Consider the following 18,182-nt stretch of genomic DNA (forward strand, 5'->3'; position numbering starts at 1 on the left):
TAAATGAAGAATGAAGGTTCCTTTAAGGGACGTCATCCAAGATGGCGTCCCTCGAATTCCGATTGGCTGATAGGATTCTATCAGCCAATCGGAATTAAGGTAGGAAAATTCTGATTGGCTGATGGAATCAGCCAATCAGATTCAAGTTCAATCCGATTGGCTGATTGGATCAGCCAATCAGATTGAGCTCGCATTCTATTGGCTGTTCCGAGTTTTGTCATTAGATTTCTAACGCTCACTTCAGCCACGACTCTAAATACCGGCGTTAGAAAGATCCCATTGAAAAGATAGGATACGCAATTGACGTAAGGGGATCTGCGGTATGGAAAAGTCGCGGCTGGAAAGTGAGCGTTAGACCCTTTCCTGACTGACTCTAAATACCGGCGGTAGCCCAAAACCAGCGTTAGGAGCCTCTAACGCTGGTTTTGACGGCTGACGCCAAACTCTAAATCTAGCCGTATGTTTTTTCAATTTGTAATACGAACGGATCCCGAGAAGCGGCAAAAGCATTTTGCTAGCTGTGTTTTTGCTAGCTAAAAATTTAGATTTGCCACGCCACTTGTAATCTCGCTCTAATAATGCAATTGTATATTAATATTATTATAGGAATAAACATATTTATTCAACAGATTAGCAGAAAATGCATGTCACATTCTTGGGTTGTGATGTGCATAGTTTGATTAAAAAAGTAGGTTTATTCAAGAACAGATCATCTTTAAAATAAAATAAAAAATAGAATACATTGTTTTATGATAACCTAAGTTAACTTTTTATTCTTTATTAGAACTAACAGGTTGCAATGATGAAAATCTAGACACAGGAGCACAAGAACGTGTACAGAATATTCAGCCATCAGATGTCTCTGCAGGTGAGTGATCTATGGTATAAGCTTCACAGTTAGAAAACTCAGATTCTCAAATTATCTCACCCTCTGCTTCATGCAAGTACTATTCATAGAGGCCCTCTATTCTCTTCTTTTTCACCCTCTGCTTCATGTGAGTACTTAATACATATGCCCTATCTTACCTTCTCTCTCACTCTTCTTTATCAAGTCTGCTTCATGTTAATAGTACAGACACATACCCTCTCTTCCCTTCTCTATCACCCTCTGCTTCATGTAAATAGCACACACACACGCCCTCTCTTCCCTTCTCTCTCACCCTCTGCTTCATGTAAATGATTCACACACAGGCCCTCTCTTCCCTTCTCTATCAGCATCTGCTTTATGTAAATAATACACACACTCTCTCTTCCCTTCTCTCTCACCCTCTGCTTCATGTAAATAGTACACACACATGCCCTCTCTCACCCTCTGCTTCATGTAAATAGTACACACACATGCCCTCTCTCGCCCTCTGCTTTATGTAAATAATACACACACTCTCTCTTCCCTTCTCTCTCACCCTCTGCTTCATGTAAATAGTACACACACCTGCCCTCTTTCACTCTCTGCTTTATCAAGTCTGCTTCATGTGAATAGTATACACACATGCCCTCTCTTCTCTCTCACCCTCTGCTTTATGTGAATAGTACACACATATGCTCTCTCTCTTCTCTCTCTCCCTCTGCTTCATGTGAATAGTACACACACATGCCCTCTATTCTCTCTCTCACTTTCTGTTTCATGTGAATAGTACACATACATGCCCTCTATTCTCTCACCCTCTGCTTCAGTAGAATAGTACTCATACATGCCCTGTGCATTCATTCTCTCTCTTTTTCTCTCTCTTTCTCTCTCTTTCTCTCTCTTTCTCTCTCTTTCTCTCTCTTTCTCTCTCTTTCTCTCTCTTTCTCTCTCTTTCTCTCTCTTTCTCTCTCTTTCTCTCTCTTTCTCTCTCTTTCTCTCTCTTTCTCTCTCTTTCTCTCTCTTTCTCTCTCTTTCTCTCTCTTTCTTTCTCTTTCTCTTTCTCAGCTCCTAAGCCTTACAGTCCTGCTTTTTAAATAAACATAGCAAGAGAACGAAGAAAGATTGATAATAGGAGTTAAGGAAAAAAATTGGGTTTAGTATCCCTTTGAGGATGAAATAAAGTCCTAAAACATTAAATATTGTCTGCAATAAATGTTCTGACAGGTGACATTAATACTGACGTAGATGTTGAAACAGAAGATGTGAGTGTAACGTGTCAGCTGGAAGCTCCAATGCAGGAAATGTGTGACAATGAAGGTAAGTGCACGTGTGTGACGTGTCTTCTGTTTATGAGGTATTGCCTGGTTTTTTATAGCTTATTGTCTGTAAGTACTGTACCTTATATCACCAGTCAGGGTGTCACCTTAATCACTGAGTGTCCCAGTAAAATATAGTTTTATACTCGCTCTCTGTTGTCACATTTCTAGTGTTTAGTTATCCTCATCATATGACACCCAATCCCTATACAGCTGCTGTCATTTATATTTGCCAGAGTGTAATCATTACTATTGTCATCTGATCAGCTGTGGATACCCTGGTAGAACTTTGTAGGTGCATAAATTTTAACGTGGGAAATTTTAAAGGGAGATTGTACTCTGCCAGCAAGCCACAGCACCAACCAAACAGATGCAGAGAGCACAATACAATAGGTAAAAAGACAATATTACTAATAATTACTCAGGTGAGAAGTGGCAGCAGTGTGGACCATAGAAATTGTAAAAGCGTGCAATAAATTATAAAGTGGGGTAAGGAAAACAAAAAAATGGTAAGCCTGTGCTCACTATGGTGCAGCAGAGGTGTGTGTTAAAACTTAAAAAGATGCTAAGATACACTTAGTTGAAAGATACAGCTGAAAGTAAGTTTACACACAAACTAAATCATTGTTATGCAGGTAATATAAACAGAATCATTTAAAAAAAATTACTTTTAGGTTATTATCAATTAAAATAATAAAGTTAGAGCTGCAACGACTAATTGATATAATCGATTATGAAAATAGTTGTCAACGAATCTCATAATCATTTAGTTGGTCTGTGCATGGCACCAGGTGCTTCACTCCAAGTGAGCTCCTGCACATGGTATTGTGTTTTATGGTTATGCCCTTGGCCTAAAGGACGTATACAGATGTTTATTTCTTTCATGTAATTGGCAAGAGTCAATGAGCTAGTGAGGTATATGATATACAATCCTAGCAGGAGGGGCAAAGTTTCCCAAACCTCAAAATGCCTATAAATGCACCCCTCACCACACCCACAATTCAGTTTTACAAACTTTGCCTCCTATGGAGGTGGTGAAGTAAGTTTGTGCTAAGATTTCTACGTTGATATGCGCTTCTCAGCATTTTGAAGCCCGGTTCCTCTCAGAGTACAGTGAATGTCAGAGGGATGTGAAGGGAGTATCACCTATTGAATGCAATGGTTTTCCTCACGGGAGATGTATTTCATAGGTTCTCGGTTATCGGTCGTAGAGATTCATCTCCTACCTCCCTTATTCAGATCAACGATATACTCTCATATTCCATTACCTCTACTGATAACCGTTTCAGTACTGGTTTGGCTATATGTGGATGGGTGTCTTTCGGTAAGTATGTTTTCATTACTTAAGACACTCTCAGCTATGGTTTGGCACTTCATGTATTTTATATAAAGTTCTAAATATATGTATTGTACTTATATTTGCCATGAGTCAGGTTTATGTATTTTTCCTTTTGCAGACTGTCAGTTTCATATTTGGGGAAAAACATATTTAGGAAAATATTTTTCTTACCTGGGGTTTAGTCTTTTTTTCAAACTGACTGCTTTTCTCATTAAAATTTAGTGGGCAAAATTAGGCTCGTGAGGGCGCAAAATGCCAAAGTTTATTGCGTCATTCTTGGCGCAAGAATTTTTTTTGGTGTGAAGGTACGTCCGATGACTCAAATTCGTCATTTCCGAGTTCCTTGCACAAGGTTGCATCTTCAATGACGCGAGTGTGTCATTTCTGGATGTTGTTAGCGCCAAAACATTTTCAGTTAAGTTGTGTGTCATACTTGTCGCCAAATAATTTCATTATTTAAAACCCCATTCTTATATGCCTCTTGCCTTTTTCTTTGTCAGAGGGCTATGCTGTTTGCATTTTTTTCCTATTCCTGAAACTGCCATATAAGGAAATTGATAATTTTGCTTTATATGTTGTTTTTTCTCTTACATTTGCAAGATGTCTCAATCTGATCCTGTCTCAGAAACCACTGTTGGAACCCTGCTGCATGATAACAGTTCTACCAAAGCTAAGTGCATTTGTTGTAAATTTGTGGAGATTACATCTACAGCTGTGGTATGTAATAGTTGTCATGATGAGCTTTTATATGCAGAGAATGTGTCCATCAGTAATAGTACTATGCCTGTTGTTCCTTCAACATCTAATGTACATGATATACCTGTGAATATATATACCTGATGAGGATCTATCTGATTCAGAAGATCCTTCCTCAGATATTGACAATGACAAATGTACTTATTTATTTAAAATGCAGTATATTCGTTCCTTGTTAAAAGAGGTGTTGATTACATTGGATATTGAGGAAACTAGTCCTCTTGATATTAAAACTAGTAAACGTTTAAATTCTGTTTATAAACCTCCTGTGGTTACTCCAGAGGTTTTTCCAGTTCCTGATGCTATTTCTGATATGATTTCTAAGGAATGGAATAGGCCCGGTACTTCTTTTATCCCTTCTTCAAGGTTTAAAAAAATCGTATCCTTTGCAAGCAGTTAGATTAGAGTTTTGGGAAAAGATCCCCAAAGTTGATGAGGCCATTTCTACTCTTGCTAAACGTACTACTATTCCTATGGAAGATAGTACTTCTTCTAAAGACCCTTTAGATAGGAAACTTGAATCTTATCTAAGGAAAGCTTATTTATATTCTGGCTATCTTCTCAGGCCCGCCATTTCTATGGCTGATGTTGCAGCTGCATCAACTTTTTGGTTGGAAAGTTTAGCGCAACAGGCAACAGATCCTGAGTTGTCTAGCATTGTTTGCTTGCTTCAACATGCTAATCATTTTATCTGTGATGCCATTTTTGATGTCATAAAAACTGATGTTAAATCTATGTCTTTAGCTATTTTAGCTAGTAGAGCTTTGTGGCTCAAATATTGGAATGCTGACATGGTATCTAAGTCTAGATTACTATCTCTTTCTTTCCAAGGTAATAAGTTATCTGGTTTCAATTGAAAACCTTCTTCAAGTTTGAATAAATCCAGACCATTTAAGAAACCAAAGCCAGCCCCCAAGTCTGCATGAAGGTGCAGCCCTCCTTCTAGCTCAGCTGATAGGGGGCAGATTAAGATTCTTCCAAAACATTTGGGCAGATTCTGTCCAAAATCAATGGATTCAGAGTATTGTCTCAAGGGTACCGAATAGGATTCAGAGTAAGACCTCCTGTTAGAAGCTTTTTTTCTCTCATGCATCCCAGCAAATCCAGTAAAGGCTCAGGCTTTTCGAAAGTGTGTTTCAGACCTGGAGCTTTCAGGGGTAATCATACCAGTTCCGTTTCAGGAACAGGGTTTGGGTTTTATTCAAATCTATTCATTGTCCCAAGGAAAGAAAATTCATTCAGGCCAGTTCTGGATCTGAACATTTTGAATCGCTATGTAAGAGTACCAATTTTCAAAATGGTGACTATAAAGACTATTCTGCCTTTTGTTCAGCAAGAACATTATATGTCAACAATAGACTTACAGTATGCTTATCTTTATATTCTGATTCATCCAGATCATTATCAGTATCTGAGATTCTCTTTTCTAGACCAGCATTACTAATTTGTTGCTCTTCCATTTGGCCTAGCGACAGCTCCAAGAATCTTTTCAAAGTTTCTCGGTGCCCTACTCTCTGTAATCAGAGAACGGGGTATTGCGGTGTTTCCTTATTTGGACGATATCTTGGTACTAGCTCAGTGTTTACATTCTGCAGAATCTCACATGAATCAACAAGTGTTGTTTCTTCAAAGACATGGTTGGAGGATCAATTTACCAAAGAGTTCCTTGATTCCTCAGACAAGGGTCACCTTTTTATGTTTCCAGATAGGTTCAGTGTCCATGACTCTGTCTCTAACAGACAAGAGACAAATAAGATTGGTTTCAGCTTGTCGGAACCTTCAGTCTCAATCATTACCTTCAGTAGCTATGTGCATGGAAGTTTTAGATCTCATGACTGCAGCATCGGACGAGATCCCCTTTGCTCGTTTTCATATGAGACCTTTCCAACTTTGTATGCTGAACCAATGGTGCAGGGATTAAACAAATATATCACAATTAATATCCTTAAATCCCAATGTTCGGAAATGGAAAATGGGAAATGTGACTTGGTGGTTAGATTACCATCGTATAGTTCAAGGGGCCTCTTTATTGTTCGTCCAACCTGGACTATGATCACAAAAGATGCAAGTCTTTCAGGTTGGGGAGCTGTCTGGGGATCTCTGACAGCACAAGGGGTTTGGAAATCTCAAGAGGCGAGGTTACCAATCAATATTTTAGAACTCCGTGCTATTTTCAGGGATCTTCAGGTTTGGCCTCTGTTGTCAGACAGACAATATCAGAACTGTGGCATATGTCAATCATCAGGGTGGGACTCACAATCCCCAAACTATGAAAGGTGTATCTCAGATATTTGCTTGGGCGGAATCCAGCTCCTGTCTAATTTCTGTGGTTCATATCCCAGGTATAAACAATTGGGAAGCAGATTATCTCAGCCGTCAGACTTTACATCCAGGGGAGTGGCTGCTCCATCCAGATGTGTTTTCTCAGATTGTTCATCTGTGGGGTCTTCCAGAAATCGATCTGATGGCTTGTCATCTAAACAAGAAACTACCCAGGTACCTGTCCAGGTCCAGGGATCCTCAGGCGGAAGCAGTGGATGCATTAGCAGTTCCTTGGTGTTACCAACCTGCTTATATCTTCCCGCCTCTAGTTCTTCTTCCAAGAGTGATTTCCAAGATCATCATGGAACAATCGTTTGTGTTGCTGGTGGCTCCAGCATGGCCTCACAGGTTTTGGTATGCGGATCTTGTTCGGATGTCCAGTTGCCAACGTTGGCCACTTCCATTAAGGCCAGACCTTCTGTCTCGAGGTTTGTTTTTCCATCAGAATCTCAAATCTTTAAATTTGAAGGTATGGAAATTGAATGCCTAATGCTTAGTCATAGAGGTTTCTCTGACTCAGTGATTAATACTATGTTAGAGGCTCGTAAATCTGTTTCTAGGAAGATTTATTATCGAGTTTGGAAGACTTCTATTTCATGGTGTTCTTATAAATTCTCCTGGAATTGTTTTAGAATTCCTAGAATTTTACAGTTTCTTCAGGATGGTTTGGATAAGGGTATGTCTGCAAGTTCCTTGAAGGGACAAATCTCTGCTCTTTCTGTTTTATTTCACAGAAAGATTGCTAAGCTTCCTGATATTCACTTTTTTGTACAGGCTTTGGTCCATATCAAGGCTTTACAGGCTCCTCCGTTTGAGCCTATGCATTATTTGGACATTAAACTACTTTCTTGGAAAGTGTTGTTCCTTTTGGCCATCTCTTCTGCTAGAAGAGTTTCCGAATTATCTGCTCTTTCTCGTTAATCTCCTTTTCAGATTTTCCATCAGGATAAGGCAGTTTTGCGGACTTCATTTAAATTTCTACCTAAGGTTGTAAATTCTAACAACATTAATAGAGAAATTGTTGTCCCTTCTTTGTGTCCTAATCCTAAGAATTTTTTGGAGAGATCCTTACATTCTTTGGATGTGGTAAGAGCTTTTAAATATTATGTGGAAGCTACTAAAGATTTCAAGAAGACTTCTAGTCTATTTGTTATCTTTTCTGGTTCTAGGAAAGGTCAGAAGGCTTTTGATTCATCAGGCTTATTTGGAGTTGGGTCAGGCCCCGCCTTAGAGAATTACAGCTCATTCTACAAGATCAGTCTCCACTTCGTGGGCTTTTAAGAATGAAGCTTCAGTTGATCAGATTTGCAAAGCAGAAACTTGGTCTTCTTTGCATACATTTACTAAATTCTACCGTTTTGATGTATTTGCTTCTTCAGAAGCAGTTTTTGGAAGAAAAATTTTTCAGGCAGCTGTTTTAGTTTGATTCCTCTGCTTATGTTTAAGTTGTTTCTTTTCATTATGAAAATAAATTTATAATTTGGGTTGTGGATTCATTTTTTCAACGGAAAAAGGCTGTTATTATTTTATCCCTCCCTCTCTCTAGTGACTCTTCCATGGAGTTCCACATCTTGGGTATTACTATCCCATACGTCACTAGCTCATGGACTCTTGCCAATTACATGAAAGAAAACATAATTTATATAAGAACTTACCTGATAAATTCATTTCTTTCATATTGGCAAGAGTCCATGAGACCCACCCTTATTATGGTGGTTATGATTTTTTGTATAAAGCACAATTATTTCCAAATTTCCTTTCTTGATGCTTTCTACTCCTTTCTTTATCACCCCACTGCTTGGCTATTCATTAAACTGAATTGTGGGTGTGGTGAGGGGTGTATTTATAGGCATTTTGAGGTTTGGGAAACTTTGCCCCTCCTGGTAGGATTGTATATCTCATACGTCACTAGCTCATGGACTCTTGCCAATATGAAAGAAATGAATTTATCAGGTAAGTTCTTACATAAATTATGTTTTTTCACTTTTTCAGGACAGTATAAGTTTACAACAATTCCTGGCTTATGTGCAACCCAGAAATAAAATAGGAGTCATCATTTGGATTGTTTATATTAAATCAGATGATTTGGATGATATAGTGCAGATCTTGTTATTTATACCTAGCCCTAGATTGGTGGGATTTGTTATTTGAATTGATGTGCACTATTATCTGTTTGCACAATTATTAGTGGATCGCTTGCTATTGCTCATTATATGTACTGTATAGATAAATGTGTAAGGCTTTGTCCTGTTATTGATATAGTCATTGGCACTTTTGATTTTTTTTTTTTATATTTTGTATGTATTGTAATGTGTACCAAATTCAACCTCTAAGTATATATCTGTTATTTTAAGAGCGGACTAGATACTTTGTCCCTAACCTTATAGCTAGTTATTTACCATTGCATATAGAATTAAGATTTTTTTATATTGGAATATAGTCCAGGCTTACTTTTATTGAGAGGCTCCTTGTCAAGGAGGAAAACCCTTTGCATTGGTCGAGTTAACAAAGATAAATATCCCACATTGACAAAACCCTATTTATGCATCTCAGGCACCTCAACACCATCTGAGCGCCTATTCTATGCTGCAGGCAAAATAGTTTACAAAAAGAGAGCCAGCCTCAGCCAGGAGTATGTGCTCACGTTGACATTTTTGCATTTCAATGCAATGTTTCTGAAAGAGTGAATAGGATCACTGTTTTATAACATTCTCTGTCTACCTCTTTCTAGTTCTTCCTGTTTTGAAACCATTCATAGTTTTGTTTCGCTTAATTATTATTATGGAGGCGTCAAGCTGTCGGGGGGGGGGGGGCAGTATTGTTCTCTAATGGGATTAGGCTCTTATTAGATGGCAATTGTGTATAAATACTGTGAGTTTGTGTGAATAAAACAGTTCTTGTTTCACCTTAATACTGGTCTTGTCTGGTTATTAGGGTGGGCTACCTGCTAGAATCACTTCCAGCTCTACAGATACAGGTTCCAGGGTTGGAGGTGTTCTCTTTTGTTGGGGTATCCGGAGTCTGTTAAACAGTTTTGTCCAATTTTTAAGCAGCAGAACAAATTTTAATAATTAAGCGAAACCAAACTATGAAGGGTTTCAAAAGAGGAAGAACTAGAAAGAGGTAGACAGAGAATGTTATAAAACAGTGATCCTATTCACTCTTTCAGAAACATTGCATTGAAATGCAAAAATGTCAACGTGAGCACATACTCCTGGCTGAGGCTGGCTCTCTTTTTGTAAACTATTTTGCCTGCAGCAGAGAATAGGCGCTCAGATGGTGTTGAGGTGCCTGAGATGCATAAATAGGGTTTTCTCAATGTGGGATATTTATCTTTGTTAACTCGACCAATGCAAAGGGTTTTCCTCCTTGGCAAGGGGCCTCTCAATAAAAGTAAGCCTGGACTATATTCCAATATAAAAAAATCTTAATTCTATATGCAATGGTAAATAACTAGCTAAAAGGTTAGGGACAAAGTATCTAGTCCGCTCTTAAAATAACAGATATATACTTAGAGGTTGAATTTGGTACACTTTACAATACATACAAAATATAAAAAAAAAATCAAAAGTGCCAATGTCTATATCAATAACAGGACAAAGCCTTACACATTTATCTATACAGTACATATAATCAGCAATAGCAAGTGATCCACTAATAATTGTGCAAACAGATAATAGTGCACATCAATTCAAATAACAAATCCCACCAATCTAGGGCTAGGTATAAATAACAAGATCTGCACTATATCATCCAAATCATCTGATTTAATATAAACAATCCAAATGATGACTCCTATTTTATTTCTGGGTTGCACATAAGCCAGGAATTGTTGTAAACTTATACTGTCCTGAAAAAGTGAAAAAACATAATTTATGTAAGAACTTACCTGATAAATTCATTTCTTTCATATTGGCAAGAGTCCATGAGCTAGTGACGTATGAGATATACAATCCTACCAGGAGGGGCAATGTTTCCCAAACCTCAAAATGCCTATAAATACACCCCTCACCACACCCACAATTCAGTTTAACGAATAGCCAAGCAGTGGGGTGATAAAGAAAGGAGTAGAAAGCATCAACAAAGGAAATTTGGAAATAATTGTGCTTTATACAAAAAATCATAACCACCATAATAAGGGTGGGTCTCATGAACTCTTGCCAATATGAAAGAAATGAATTTATCAGGTAAGTTCTTATATAAATTATGTTTTCTTTCATGTAATTGGCAAGAGTCCATGAGCTAGTGACGTATTGGATAGTAATACCCAAGATGTGGAACTCCATGGAAGAGTCACTAGAGAGAGGGAGGGATAAAATAATAACAGCCTTTTTCCGTTGAAAAAATTAATCCACAACCCAAATTATAAATTTATTTTCATAATGAAAATAAACAACTTAAACGTAAGCAGAGGAATCAAACTGAAACAGCTGCCTGAAAAACTTTTCTTCCAAAAACTGCTTCTGAAGAAGCAAATACATCAAAACGGTAGAATTTAGTAAATGTATGCAAAGAAGACCAAGTTGTTGCTTTGCAAATCTGATCAACTGAAGCTTCATTCTTAAAAGCCCAGGAAGTGGAAACTGATCTTGTAGAATGAGCTGTAATTCTCTAAGACGGGGCCTGACCCGACTCCAAATAAGCCTGATGAATCAAAAGCCTTCTGACCTTTCCTAGAACCAGAAAAGATAACAAATAGACTAGAAGTCTTCTTGAAAGCTTTAGTAGCTTCCACATAATATTTAAAAGCTCTTACCACATCCAAAGAATGTAAGGATCTCTCCAAAGAATTCTTAGGATTAGGACACAAAGAAGGGACAACAATTTCTCTAATTAATGTTGTTAGAATTTACAACCTTAGGTAGAAATTTAAATGAAGTCCGCAAAACTGCCTTATCCTGATGGAAAATCAGAAAAGGAGATTAACGAGAAAGAGCAGATAATTCGGAAACTCTTCTAGCAGAAGAGATGGCCAAAAGGAACAACACTTTCCAAGAAAGTAGTTTAATGTCCAAAGAATGCATAGGCTCAAACAGAGGAGCCTGTAAAGCCTTGATATGGACCAAAGCCTGTACAAAAAAGTGAATATCAGGAAGCTTAGCAATTTTTCTGTGAAATAAAACAGAAAGAGCAGAGATTTGTCCCTTCAAGGAACTTGCAGACATACCCTTATCCAAACCATCCTGAAGAAACTGTAAAATTCTAGGAATTCTAAAAGAATGCCAGGAGAATTTATAAGAACACCATGAAATAGAAGTCTTCCAAACTCGATAATAAATCTTCCTAGAAACAGATTTACGAGCCTCTAACATAGTATTAATCACTGAGTCAGAGAAACCTCTATGACTAAGTATTAGGCATTCAATTTCCATACCTTCAAATTTAATGATTTGAGATTCTGATGGAAAAACAAACCTCGAGACAGAAGGTCTGGCCTTAATGGAAGTGGCCAACGTTGGCAACTGGACATCGGAACAAAAACCTGTGAGGCCATGCTGGAGCCACCAGCAACACAAACGATTGTTCCATGATAATCTTGGAAATCACTCTTGGAAGAAGAACCAGAGGCGGGAAGATATAAGCAGGTTGGTAACACCAAGGAACTGCTAATGCATCCACTGCTTCCGCCTGAGGATCCCTGGACCTGGACAGGTACCTGGGTAGTTTCTTGTTTAGATGACAAGCCATCAGATCGATTTCTGGAAGACCCCACATATGAACAATCTGAGAAAACACATCTGGATGGAGCAGCCACTCCCCTGGATGTAAAGTCTGACGGCTGAGATAATCTGCTTCCCAATTGTTTATACCTGGGATATGAACCACAGAAATTAGACAGGAGCTGGATTCCGCCCAAGCAAATATCTGAGATACGCCTTTCATAGCTTGGGGATTGTGAGTCCCACCCTGATGATTGACATATGCCACAGTTCTGATATTGTCTGTCTGAAAACAAATGAACGTTTCTCACTTCAACAGAGGCCAAACCTGAAGATCCCTGAAAATAGCACGGAGTTCTAAAATATTGATTGGTAACCTCGCCTCTTAAGATTTCCAAACCCCTTGTGCTGTCAGAGATCCCCAGACAGCTCCCCAACCTGAAAGACTTGCATCTTTTGTGATCATAGTCCAGGTTGGACGAACAATAAAGAGGCCCCTTGAACTATACAATGGTTATCTAACCACCAAGAGTCCATGAGCTAGTGACGTATGGGATATACATTCCTACCAGGAGGGGCAAAGTTCCCCAAACCTCAAAATGCCTATAAATACACCCCCACCACACCCACAATTCAGTTTAATGAATAGCCAAGAAGTGGGGTGATAAGAAAGGAGCGAAAGCATCAACACGGAATTGGAATAATTGTGCTTTATACAAAAAAATCATAACCACCACAAAAAGGGTGGGCCTCATGGACTCTTACCAATATGAAAAAAATTAATTTATCAGGTAAATTCTTACATAAATTATGTTTTCTTTCATGTAATTGGCAAGAGTCCATGAGCTAGTGACGTATGGGATAGCAAATACCCAAGATGTGGAACTTCAACGCAAGAGTCACTAGAGAGGGAGGGATAAAAATAAAGACAGCCAATTCCGCTGAAAAATAAATCCACAACCCAAATCAAAAGTTTTAATCTTTATAATGAAAAAAACTGAAATTATAAGCGGAAGAATCAAACTGAAACAGCTGCCTGAAGTACTTTTCTACCAAAAACTGCTTCTGAAGAAGAGAAAACATCAAAATGGTAGAATTTAGTAAAAGTATGCAAAGAAGACCAAGTTGCTGCTTTGCAAATCTGATCAACAGAAGCTTCATTCTTAAAAGCCCAGGAAGTAGAAACTGACCTAGTAGAATGAGCCGTAATCCTCTGAGGTGGGGATTTACCCGACTCCAAATAAGCATGATGAATCAAAAGCTTTAACCAAGATGCCAAAGAAATGGCAGAAGTCTTCTGACCTTTCCTAGAACCAGAAACGATAACAAATAGACTAGAAGTCTTTCTGAAATCTTTAGTAACTTCAACATAATATTTCAAAGCTCTTACCACATCCAAAGAATGTAAAGATCTCTCCAGAGAATTCTTAGGATTAGGACACAACGAAGGGACAACAATTTCTCTACTAAGGTTGTTAGAATTCACAACTTTAGGTAAAAATTTAAATGAAGTCTGCAAAACCGCCTTATCCTGATGAAAAATAAGAAAAGGAGATTCACAAGAAAGAGCAGATAACTCAGAAACTCTTCTAGCTGAAGAGATGGCCAAAAGGAACAATACTTTCCAAGAAAGTAATTTAATGTCCAGAGAATGCATAGGCTCAAACGGAGGAGCCTGTAAAGCCCTCAAAACCAAATTAAGACTCCAAGGAGGAGAGATTGACTTAATGACAGGCTTGATACGAACCAAAGCCTGTACAAAACAATGAATATCAGGAAGATTAGCAATTTTTCTGTGAAACAGAACAGAAAGAGCAGAGATTTGTCCTTTCAAGGAACTTGCAGACAAACCCTTATCCAAACCGTCCTGAAGAAACTGTAAAATTCTAGGAATTCTAAAAGAATGCCAAGAGAATTTATGAGAAGAACACCATGAAATGTAAGTCTTCCAAACTCGGTAATAAATCTTTCTAGACACAGATTTACAAGCCTGCAACATAGTATTAATCACTGAGTCAGAGAAACCTCTATGACTAAGCACTAAGCGTTCAATCTCCATACCTTCAAATTTAATGATTTGAGATCCTGATGGAAAAATGGGCCATAACGGAAGTGGCCAAGGTTGGCAACTGGACATCCGAACAAGATCCGCATACCAAAACCTGTGTGGCCATGCTGGAGCCACCAGCAGTACAAATGAATGCTCCATTATGATTTTGGAAATCACTCTTAGAAGAAGAACTAGAGGCGGAAAGATATAAGCAGGTTGATAATTCCAAGGAAGTGACAACGCATCCACTGCTTCCGCCTGAGGATCCCTGGACCTGGACAGATACCTGGGAAGTTTCCTGTTTAGATGAGAAGCCATCAGATCTATTTCTGGAAGCCCCCACATCTGAACAATCTGAAAAAACACATCTGGATGAAGAGACCACTCTCCCGGATGTAAAGTCTGGCGGCTGAGATAATCCGCTTCCCAATTGTCTATACCTGGGATATGGACCGCAGAAATTAGACAGGAGCTGGATTCCGCCCATGCAAGTATTCGAGATACTTCTTTCATAGCTTGAGGACTGTGAGTCCCACCTTGATGATTGACATACTCCACGGTTGTGACATTGTCCGTCTGAAAACAAATAAACGGTTCTCTCTTCAGAAGAGGCCAAAACTGAAGCGCTCTGAGAATCGCACGGAGTTCCAAAATATTGATTGTTAATCTTGCCTCTTGAGATTTCCAAACCCCCTGTGCTGTCAGAGATCCCCAGACAGCTTCCCAACCTGAAAGACTCGCATCTGTTGTGATCACAGTCCAGGTTGGACGAACAAAAGAGGCCCTTTGAATTAAACGATGGTGATCTAACCACCAAGTCAGAGATAATCGAATATTGGGATTTAAGGATATTAATTGTGATATCTTTCTATAATCCCTGCACCATTGGCTCAGCATACAAAGCTGAAGAGGTCTCATGTAAAAACGAGCAAAGGGGATCGCGTCCGATGCTGCAGTCATGAGACCTAAAACCTCCATGCACATAGCTACTGAAGGGAATGATTGAAACTGAAGGTTCCGACAAGCTGAAACCAATTTCAAACGTCTTTTGTCTGTTAGAGACAAAGTCATGGATACTGAATCTATTTGGAATCCTAAAAAGATTACCCTTGTCTGAGGAATCGAGCAACTTTTTGGTAAATTGATCCTCCAACCATGTCTTTGAAGAAACAACACTAGTTGATTCGTGTGAGATTCTGCAGAATGTAAAGACTGAGCAAGTACCAAGATATCGTCCAAATAAGGAAACACTGCAATACCCTGCTCTCTGATTACAGAGAGTAGGGCACCGAGAACCTTTGAAAAGATCCTTGGAGCTGTTGCTAGGCCAAAAGGAAGAGCAACAAATTGGTAATGCCTGTCTAGAAAAGAGAATCTCAGAAACTGATAGTGATCTGGATGAATCGGAATATGAAGATATGCATCCTGTAAGTCTATTGTGGACATATAATGCCCTTGCTGAACAAAAGGCAGAATAGTCCTTATAGTCACCATCTTGAATGTTTGTATTCTTACATAACGATTCAAAATTTTTAGATCTAGAACTGGTCTGAAAGAATTCTCCTTCTTTGGAACAATGAACAGATTTGAATAAAACCCCAGACCCCGTTCCTGAAAGGGAACTGGCACAATTACCCCAGATAACTCCAGGTCTGAGACACACTTCAGGAAAGCCTGAGCCTTTACTGGGTTCACTGGAATGCGCGAGAGAAAAAAATTTCTCACAGGCGGTCTTACTTTGAAACCTATTCTGTACCCTTGAGAAATAATGTTCTGAATCCAATGATTTTGGATTGAATTGATCCAAACATCCTTGTAAAATCTTAGTCTGCCCCCTACCAGCTGTGCTTGAATGAGGGCCGCACCTTCATGCGGACTTCGGGGCTGATTTTGATTTTTTAAATGGCTTGGATTTATTCCAGACTGGAGAACGCTTCCAATTGGAAACTGTTCCCTTAGGGGAAGGGTCAGATTTCTGTTCCTTATTTTGATGAAAGGAACGAAAACGGTTAGAAGCCCTAAATTTACCCTTACATTTTTTATCCTGAGGCAAAAAAGCTCCCTTCCCCCCCAGTGACATTTGAAATAATAGAATCCAACTGAGAACCAAATAATGTATTACCTTGGAAAGAGAGAGATAGCAACGTTGATTTAGAAGTCATATCAGCAATCCAAGATTTAAGCCATAAAGCTCTTCTAGCTAATATAGTTAAAGACATATATCTTACATCAATTCTAATGATATCAAAAATGGCATCACAAATGAAATTATTAGCATGTTGAATTAACTTAACAATGCTATACACATTATGATCTGGTACTTGCTGTGCTAAAGTTTCCAACCAAAAGGTTGAAGCAGCAGCAACATCAGCCAAAGAAATAGCAGGCCTAAGAAGATGACCTGAACATAAATAAGCCTTCCTTAGGAAAGATTCAAGTTTCCTATCTAAAGGATATTTAAAAGAAGTACTATCTGCCGTAGGAATAGTAGTACGTTAGGCAAGAGTAGAGATGGCCCCATCAACTCCAATCTATCAGTTGGCAAAGGATACAGTTTCTTAAACCTTGAAGAAGGAGTAAAAGAAGTACCCAGTCTATTCAATTCCCTAGAAATTACATCTGAAATAGCATCAGGAACTGGAAAAACCTCTGGAATAACTACATGAGGTTTAAAAAACAAATTTAAACGTTTACTGGTTTTAATATCAAGAGGACTAGTCTCCTCCATATCTAATGCAATCAACACCTCTTTTAATAAGGAACGAATATACTCCATTTTAAATAAATATGAGGATTTGTCAGTATCAATATCTGAGGTAGAATCTTCTGAACCAGATAGATCCTCATCAGAGATAGATAAATCAGAAAGCTGTTGGTCATTTAAAAATTCAGCAAATTTATGAGAAGTTTTAAAAGACCTTTTACGTTTATTAGAAGGTGGTATGACAGACAAAGCCTTCTGAATGGAATTAGAAACACATTCTCTCACATTAACAGGAATATCCTGAACATTGGATGTTGAAGGAACAACAACAGTTAATGGATTATTACTAATGGAAATATTGTCTGCTTTTGAAAGTTTATCATGACAACTAGCACAAACTACACCCGGGGGAACAGTTACCACAAGTTTACAACAAATGCACTTAGCTTTGGTAGAACCGACATCAGGCAGCAGGTTTCCAGTAGTAGATTCTGATACAGGGTCAGCTTGAGACATCTTGCAATATGTAATAGAAAAAATAACATATAAAGCAAAATTATCAATTTCCCTATATGACAGTTTAAGGAATGGGAAAAAATGCAAACAAAATAAGCCTCTGGAAACCAGAAGCAAAATGAAATAAGGACTTAAATAATGTCAAAAATCTGGCGTTGAGTATGACGCACAACTGACAAAATATTTTTTGTCGCCAAGAACGTCTGCAACAAACACGAGCGTCATAGATGACGCAACTACGTGAAAACTCTCTGCGACAACTAAGACGCCAACAAACGTAATTCTCTTGCCAAAAAAGTCTCGCGCCAAGAATGACGCAATAAATTGTAGCATTTTGCGCTCCCGTGAGCCTAACAGCCCGCAATTTAGAAAAGAAAGTCAATTTGAAAAATTTTCAGGTAAGAATTTTTTTTTTTAATATATATTTATAAATGCATTTCCCAAAAAAATGAAACTCACAGTCTGTAAGAAGGAAATATACTGATTAACCTGAATCATGGCAAATATAATTACAAACATTATATTTAGAACTTTACATATAAAGTGCCAAACGATAGCTGAGAGTGTCTTAAATAAAAGGAAAACATACTTACCAAAAGACACTCATCTACATAAAGTAGATAGCCAAACCAGTACTGAAACGAGAATCAGTAGAGGTAATGGTATATATAA

The 18,182-nt window shown here is 38.3% G+C and overlaps 1 protein-coding gene across 1 annotated transcript in view; it reads left to right on the plus strand.

Annotated features, from left to right (window-relative positions):
- LOC128658003 (gastrula zinc finger protein XlCGF53.1-like) overlaps positions 1-18,182 on the plus strand; it is a 70,526-nt gene that overhangs the window by 33,031 nt on the left and 19,313 nt on the right. Inside the window, exons 7-8 of the mRNA XM_053712443.1 lie at positions 785-868; positions 2,072-2,164. Coding sequence (XP_053568418.1) covers positions 785-868; positions 2,072-2,164 — 177 coding nt within the window. The remainder of the gene's footprint in view (positions 1-784; positions 869-2,071; positions 2,165-18,182) is intronic.

The sequence above is a fragment of the Bombina bombina genome, chromosome 4 (genome assembly GCF_027579735.1).
Source record: "Bombina bombina isolate aBomBom1 chromosome 4, aBomBom1.pri, whole genome shotgun sequence".
Classification (NCBI taxonomy): Eukaryota; Metazoa; Chordata; class Amphibia; order Anura; family Bombinatoridae; genus Bombina; species Bombina bombina.